Source organism: Oncorhynchus clarkii, chromosome 5 (genome assembly GCF_045791955.1).
Source record: "Oncorhynchus clarkii lewisi isolate Uvic-CL-2024 chromosome 5, UVic_Ocla_1.0, whole genome shotgun sequence".
In the NCBI taxonomy this organism is placed as follows: domain Eukaryota; kingdom Metazoa; phylum Chordata; class Actinopteri; order Salmoniformes; family Salmonidae; genus Oncorhynchus; species Oncorhynchus clarkii.
Window position 1 is genome coordinate 32870344 of NC_092151.1, and position 8819 is coordinate 32879162.

At 39.2% G+C, this 8819-nt stretch overlaps 1 protein-coding gene across 1 annotated transcript; it reads right to left on the reverse strand.

Annotated features, from left to right (window-relative positions):
* Positions 1-1838: 1838 nt before the first annotated feature.
* LOC139409958 (barH-like 1 homeobox protein) lies at positions 1839-6477 on the reverse strand. Its single transcript, XM_071155371.1, has 3 exons — positions 5799-6477; positions 3383-3608; positions 1839-2201 (listed from the first exon to the last, which is right to left on the reverse strand). Exons 1-3 carry the CDS (start codon positions 6250-6252, stop codon positions 1910-1912), a joined length of 972 nt encoding a protein of 323 aa, XP_071011472.1. The 5' UTR covers positions 6253-6477; the 3' UTR covers positions 1839-1909.
* Between the last annotated feature and the right edge of the window lie 2342 nt (positions 6478-8819).

The following is an 8819-nucleotide window of genomic DNA, read 5'->3' on the forward strand; positions in this document are numbered from 1 at the left end:
ATCACAGGTTTACACATTGGCTCTCCTTTGTCGCAACATAACATGTTTTGTTGTTTAATGATCAAATATGCCAAATCATTATTTTTGTTTGTAATGACCTTGTATGGCATTAAACTATACATCAGAAATGTTACTCTATGTGTGACTAATGATCAATGTCATTCATTCATTAATTGATAAGTTGAAAAGTGAGCATTTGACACGAGCAATGATTGCATGCAGGACCATTTTGTCATTTCTTCTTTAGAGAATAGGACGCCCATTAACAAACCTTGAATAATCCAACGTTCCTCGGGTGTAGGCCTATTCATTGCATCTTGCAACGGAAACCGTTTACCGTTTAAGAAACAAACGGAAGCAAACGGAACGAAACGTGGACGGACCTATACCTTCATGTGTCCAATAGAAACTCTCCTTTTCATTGAAAAACATTTTCAGTTTGGAGTCAACGTGTTGGTTTTTTTGCAACAGAGGAAACGTTTGCAACAGATTAGGCAGTATTGAATACACCCCCAGGTTGTTGTTGATGATGATGATGATGAACAGCCTACTTGTATTTATTTGCAAAAAAAAAATACTGTCCCTGTATTTGTCAAGCATGGATTTGGAAAGATATGGCTGAGTCACGTTATTACATGAAATACCTTTATTTGCACATATATAAAAGTAATTATTTTTTACTTCAAATCCCCCTCTATAGCTCCGACTTAAGCTGTTTGAACAGTTTGACAAAAAGTTATTTCAGCTAATGGGGGCGAGGAACGAAAAACGATCCAGAAATACGAGAACCACTCCACAAATTAATATCTGCAATATACATTTTCACCAAAGAGAGTAACAAGGTTTCCACGGTTTGATACGAAATAACATAAGTCATCCACAACGTCTGCTTAAATACACCCAGCAAATCAACAGGCGAAAGACCCAAATTGGCAACCGACTCAGTCTTCAGTCGTTATCTGTTTAGCAAAAGTGAAGGGTTTGCAAGGGTACATTGCTACTTGATAAATTGATTTACTCTTACTCTTACTCTGACTCCAAATTGAATATAATTGGGCAAAACTAAAACTAAAAAACTAAAAACATTATGATTAGAGATTTTTAAATACATTTCGTTACAATTTGGTATTGTATGTTGTTTCTCTCATGGACCTTCATTATTCCCATCCAGATTATCACTGAAATTATAGAAAATGAGCCTTTAGCTCTGGCTAATCTATAGCTTTTTTGTACTGGATCACTGTCATCTGAAGGAAATAAAAATGGATGAATACAAAATATTTTCAAATCAAGAAGTATTCGTATTTACATGTCTATAGCCTATGTCTGGTGATTATTATTTTCATCATTTGAAAAAAGTGAATGAAACGCAACTCGTCTTTGTAAAGAGAAATATAACGAAATTATAGTCGTTATGAAATGCCTTTGGATCATCCAATTAGCTATTCAACTAAACTTGGAATGCTATTTCAGTTTCCAGACCAATGCATTGGTTTGTTATGCATGTTTATTTTTTTTATAAATGTATCCTGACAATTTAGCATAATAATAATAATGATGTTAATAATAATATCTTTATGATTCTGAGTAAAAGTGCCATTGTCATAAGCCTTGGTGCCAGCAACGATTATTTCAGTAAACTATCGTGCCCTTTCTGATGTAGCCCACACTGAAGGTATGGTAAACAAAAATATAAATATATAAGTTAAATGCATAGAGAAAAATAAATAAATAAATAAAGAACTTCAGCATGGGAAAAACCTGTCCACTTTAGATAGTTCGAGATTCAGTCATGAAGTTCATTGTTTAATACCATGACTTCTTTTGTCACCGTTTTAAATCGTTTTTTTTCTCTCTATCACATAGAGTCCTAGTCTGCCAGGTATGGCATATATCCGGAGCGACCGGCTCACCGCTGCTGTGTTGGCCGGGGAAGCACACCGGAGAGAGGGGGGAGAGGGGGTGGTTCACTACCCCCCTGCAGACCATGCAGAAGAATCCGCGGAACGAGAGGTCGTTGCAGAGCCGGAGGGGGCGCTGAGGGGCCTCTGTACAGGTAGAGCGCCGCTCCGGGGTCCAGGTTGGACATCAGGCTTTGAGGGTAGAAATAGGGCGACGGAAACATTCTCTGAAGGGCTGAGTAATTTCCAGCCTCCGCTAACAGTTCCAGTCCAACTGCCGTCTGCCTCTTCCACTTGGTTCTATTCGGACAAGAAACAGTGGATATTAGTCATTGAAACTCTCATCATAAAAATATAAACAAGTTTGAAAAGTGCAGTCGGAATCTTTTTATCATATGACTCTGAAGTTTAGAATTCAATCATATCTGAACTGAGTAAAACATGCAGTTTGGAAAAAACCCAGTGAAAATGCATGGACAAATAACATAGGCTGCATGGTTCAATTTAAACGAAATTAGTTTTTTCTCAATGGATTTAGGCCTGCTTTGTAATAATAAGCGTTACCAACATGTGGTGTTTTAAGTACAAAGTTGAGGGTCAGTTCAGAATCAGTTGGAAACATCTGTAGCCTACGCAATATTATAGCATGCATTCACTTTCGGTTGGGATCGTATTGGTTTCATCATGTGGTCTGAAATGAGTCTAATTCTTCTATGTTTCCAAGAAAGATCTAATGTGTAGTTGTACTCAGTTACGCACTTCCGTTATTCTGATAAATCAGTCCTCCGTCACTTGTATTCAAGCGAGGGTTAATCTGTCAGATTGTCAATTGAAAGCACTCCTCAATCAGGTAAATGATTCATAATTATAATAATTGAGTAAATATAGTAGTGTGGTTGAATTATTGATATGGCATAGGCCTACATGCAACGATATATTATTCATGCACCAAAGTGTTGTTTTTAAACCTATTTATTAATATCGTTTTGCTGTCTGAATGTCATCATAGGTTCATTTGAAAACCATTTAGATTGTTTTCTCTCAAAAATTGCTTAAAACAATCTAGTGTCTAATCTAGTAGAAGGCTATTTGTCAGCTATTTGAATCACATTGTTCAAAGGTTTCACGCAGTGCCAAATTGCCAATATTTTATGATGTTTTTATTTTGTATTTCTGTTCTATTTTCTCCTTTATTCTTAAGGAATTGATGCAAGGTGTGCACGTTTTGAGAAAGAGATTGGAGCTCATATGTGACCAATGAGTTTGTCTGACTGACATGAGAAAACCATTCTGTCTGGAGGTGAAGAGCGTTTAACCCTAATATCCTAATGATACAAGTGCAGGCGCGCACACACTACCATTGTTGGTCTACTAGGCTCACTGCATTCTACCATTAGGTACTATCAAAATACTTATCGTCATTTTAAATGGTTATAATTTGTGTAATTACACTAAAGGCAACCAAGCGTCGCAGTCCTTACCTCCTGTTCTGGTACCAGGTTTTGACTTGTGTGTCTGTGAGGTTGAGGGAAGCGGCCAGTTCCATCCTGTCTTGCACGCTCAGGTACTTCTGCCGTTCGAAGCTGCGTTCGAGCTGGGCCAGCTGGTGGTCAGTGAAGGCTGTTCGCGCCTTCCTGGGTTTCTTCATCCGAACATGATGCGGACTGTCCCTACTGCTCGAGATCTCTCGGTCTCCTTCCTCTTTCACTGCAAACACAATAATAGGATAAATATGAAAAACTCAAATGTACAACAATATCTAAAATGTTCATAAAGCCTATAAAGTGACGGGCAGAGCCTAATCTAAAAGGAATATAGTCCTCGGTTGTAGACTATATGCCCATTTATGAAAGGGATTTGGATTTCGTTTAAATGTTACATTTACAAACGGACTTAAGCCTATTTCAAAGTTTAACTTTTTCATACAACTTCATAACCTTGTTTGGGTGTTGTGTTGGAGGACTTTAGGCCACTCTCCATTTGATTAAGATTGTGCCTAGTTTTTATGAAGATGTAGCCTAGACCTATTTACAAATTAATATGTTTTGTATATTAGCACATTGTTTTTGCAATTGGATGTGTGTAACATTCCCCTTTGTTCTATTGCTGTCGTGTTGGGGTTAGAACTGTAGTATACATTTCTCAGTTTATTCTCCCCCGTTCCCTCCAAAAAGAGGAGACGCGACGTGAGAGCTCTTGCTAGTTGAATAGTTGAGTCGTCTCTCAAGAAGCACAATAATCCGGCTAATTGAGCCACAAGGGAAGGGCGCCTTTCAACCGCGACCGGAGAAACTTCACAGGGCCGCGGATGAGAGCGAAATAAAGAGCCGGCCGGCCTTGCGCGTTACAAATCTGATTAGCACTGGGACAAATTACGTCAAATCCCCGAAATATTAGAAGGCGGATTCGCTGAAATCAAAGCAGGGTACTACTCCCTACAAGGGCTTTGGAGCTGAATTGACTGCGTTGATATGACAATCTGTTACACACACACACACACACACACACACACACACACACACACACACACACACACACACACACACACACACACACACACACACACACACTGTATCCAAAGTATATTGATGTCGTTCATGTTCATGTTCCTCTTTAAAATCTGAACTGAAGTCAGGACTTTTGTAAAACCCTTGCTATAATGGATTGATGAAATAACATTGTTCACTAGTAGGCTATAAATAACATGTCAATGACATTATTTACATGAATAAATAGTCGAATGAATATTATTAATATTAATATTACAATACATACCGAATAATATAGGCCTATCCTCATTACACAGTTTTGTGTCACTGTAAGATGGCATTTTCTTTTTATCAATAAAAGGGGGTAGATATATTTAGTGTTTTTGTTATATAAGTTAATCAAGTCAATATTTATTAGGCCTATTATATTTTTATTTTATTTTTCTACGCAGATTTTTATTGACTATTTCCTGCCAGCAGGAATTGTCCTCGCCTATACCAACGGTTGACTTATTTGTATCCAGGCGCTGCTTCATTAAACTGTCAATGGAGATGACATGTCTGTTATGGCTGACATGATTGGAAACAGACAGACCCTTGATGGCATTTATCTGGAGGCAACCCCGTCATCTTTTCCCATGCAGCTCTTCTCTTGCCTCCCTGACATCAACAGATGCTTTCAAGACGTCTGCTAATGCAAGCAAGTGCGTCTGAAAGGAAAAACGGTTTGACACCTAATGTTTATCCCCCAAATCATTGGAGAATATCAACAGTGTGGATTCCATAATTTAAGAAAATAATAGACTCGTGTCCTCCTTTTCAATAATCCGTTATAGGCCTAGTGTAACTATAGACACTTTTTAAAAGAGCTTTAGAGTTCAAAATAATATGGTTGATCAACTTTCACCATATGCTAGCATTTCTTATATATATATATAAAGGCAACCAAGCGTCGCAGTCCTTATATATATATATATTTTTTTTTTTTGGAGGGGGGGTTAATTAATCTCTTATTGAGTTTACTGGGATAATGTAAAAGTGTATAATTTGATATTAGATTAGATACATTTTATAGGGGATTCCTTTTGAACAAAGATTCTAGCCTAGGCTGTAGCCTACTTCCAGTAGCCTATTTGCCTTCCGAGGCTAATCACAATTTACAACCATAGCCTGATTAACCGAGCACTACATCTTCAGAAGCACTTTGAAACATGGACAGGTGTTGTAACACGTTCAATTATGATAAGAAAACATTGAGTTAGAATGAATTATATAGAAAATCAACTGCATAAAGCTCACACAAATACAACGGATATAGAACAGTAGGACTACAACAATTCCATTAGAAATAATGTGACAAAGTCTAATTGATTTCTAAACATTAAGCTTGTTTACATCACTATTTTACCTTTGTATTCGCTGTCTGACGATGAGTTGCTATGGATTTTGTCCATGAAGTCATCTGCGAGCTTGGAGGCAAGTCGCCCCGTTTCTTGAGTTGGCTGGCCATTACTGGAGTATGGGGCGCAGGCGGCTAGCGGTTTGCAGTCAGCTAGAATATCTCTGATCAGAAAGGATGAGGTGACGGTCCGCGGCTGTGACCCGGCGGAGATCTGTCCGTGTTGGAGATGGGGCGGCAACCCGATAGCATGACCTTGCCTCTGCAATGCCTCATCCACACACTCCCTCCTCGGCGACGGGGGAGACGAGCAGCCGCTCTCTAGGTCAGACCTCGGGCTGAACTCCAGCGGTGACCGGCACTCTCCCACCAAACTGTCCCCTTTCGACATGACCGGACTTCCAGGTCTGTGGGAAAGTAAAGAGTCGATCCCAAAGCTGGACCCATTGGTGGATGCCTCCATTGTTTACCAGCACAGCTAAGTTCTTCGAGGCCTCAACTCAAACTATCATTGGTATTCGAGGCAAGCAAGTTCAGATGATTGCTGAGATGAGACTTTGCTTGAATTTATCCAGCAGGAAAATCCAAAAATGATTCGGAAATCACATATATTCAACCAAGATGTTTTCTCCTCTTCTTAATTTATTATTATACTTGTCAAAATAGCAACATCTCCGGGTTTTCGGAGTTATATAAGAGTAGGCTACAAAATCGACTCTGCATCCAACTATTTTGTCCTAAATACAACACTATTCATGAATTCGATGCAGCTAGGCTCTGTTGGCGAGTTTGTCCATATGTTTTCTTTTTTAGAAAATGAAAACTCGCCGGTACGACTTCTAAATTATTGATCAACTTATTTAAAATATTGACAAAAAAAACTGCAATGATTAGAGGCAGTGAAGCAGCGTTAGTGCAAGTTAAATAGGCAAACGATTCAGCACCACCTTTCAGCACCACGGACAGAGACAGCAGCGAGTATTGCAAGTGGAATTCAAGACCTGCAAATGACGCAGAGTTTTGCTGAAATTGTCATCACTTAAAAAGTAGTTCGCTGGTGTGACCCGTGTGGTGCTCGATTGTAGAGGAAGGTAGAGATATTCTACACCAACAGAAAGATGCAACAAGAGACTCGAAACGGGTGGGCTGTGGCAGTCGAGAAGATACGCACAGTAAAACAGTGGTAACGCGGGTTAAATAGACACAACTGGGATAATGTGAAGGAAATCTCAAAAAATGGAACTTGAGGAAAACTCAGGAGCTAGGTTTTTAAGGACGCCCCGTCCACGTGAGTCCCTAGTGACAAGTCTTCATTGGTTGAGGGGGCTTTTTGGGTGTTGACGGGTTTGCGGAGAGGAAGGTAGACCCCCCCACACACACTCACTCACCCCCTCCTCCTCGCCCCATCTCTTTGATTAAAAGAGACACTGAATTCATCAGGAGACTCAGATCCAACTGTTTACAGGCAATTTTCACACTGTTTGCTTTCATTACATCATTGATGAGGCTTATAATGGGGTTATTATGTGGAGCTGGTAGGTCTTTTCTCTCGTCTCTCTTTACTCGCGTGTTCAGTCAAAACTGTACAGGCTTTTTTTTACATTATCGGCATTTTCCCACATTTTGCATTTATTGGCAAGTTTCAGAATTTAGTTGAATTGTTTTTCCATTTATGTTCCGGTTGTTATATAAATATTATAAGGCTTTTATTGACGTTAGTTGGCACAGATCTGCTGTTATATGTTATTGCATTGGGTATATTTTTCTGGTTCAAAATGTATACCTAAAGGAATTATATATTATTATTATTATAAATGTTGTTATTGTGTTACTGTTATGAGGAATGCACATAATTTAATTTTTTTCACAAACTTAATGTACTCTACATTCATTTCTAATGAATTGAGGACCCATCCAGTGCTATTTTCTTGAATTTCAACCTGTAAACTCAACGTTTCAAAAATCATTCTAACACAAATTACATTTGTATTTTCTCGGATAAATGTGTTGTTTTTGCTCTATGCATCGAGAGCAAGTGAATTTCATACATGCATAATTCGGCCTCAAAATCATACTCCACACACTTTTCTGGGAGTGTACAAAGCACCAGCATCGAATAGTCAACGTTTAGCTCATACTACGTATCTAATAGTAATACAATGCTAATGAGGGATAATAGTCCGAACAGCATGCGCTGAAAGGATGGCGTGAGCAAACTTTAACGTGCATGAAATACCATTGTCTTCATTTTCGCTTCTATTTCCAAAACAGTTAGCCCCACATGACTCCCCGACAGGCCCTAATAATCGAACCCCCCATGTGACCACCAGATTGGAGGCGCGCGTCGGTCTCAGACACCGGCAGGTTAGTGAATCCGCTCCCCGCTCCCATGGGGTCCTATCGCGGCTGCAAGCTGTCACATTGAGGCGGGGACAGAGATGGGAAAGAGTAGCCTTCACACCCATCCTGACGTTGCCTTTCTTAACAATTGACTTGGGCTCCGGAGGTGGGTTATGGAGATTGCTTTCGAACAACTCCTTTTCCTTGCCATATTTTCGAAAATAAAATGAATGGCCTATATATTTTGTGTTTGTCTATCCTTTTCACAAATCAAGTCTGGCATGTGTTTACAAATATGGATGTGGTTTCTAATCTTCAGATTGACAACTACATGGCTAATATATAAAGTAGCCTACATAAAATAGTTACAATAGTATGAAAAATAATTCAAGTGGAAATGCATTGCTGCTCCAAATGGGATTGGATCTGTCTTTTGTAGAAATGTGAGTGATAACATTTGTGATTTTATATTTCTGAGCTTCCCTTGCAAGAGTCATTTAAAGTAAATGTATGTACACTTTCCCACTTTATCGAAACAATTCCTCACATGGGAATGAGAGTAGACTGTAGACTTGTGTGTGTGTGTGTGTGTGTGTGTGTGTGTGTGTGTGTGTGTGTGTGTGTGTGTGTGTGTGTGTGTGTGTGTGTGTGTGTGTGTGTGTGTGTGTGTGTGTGTGTGTGTGTGCGTGC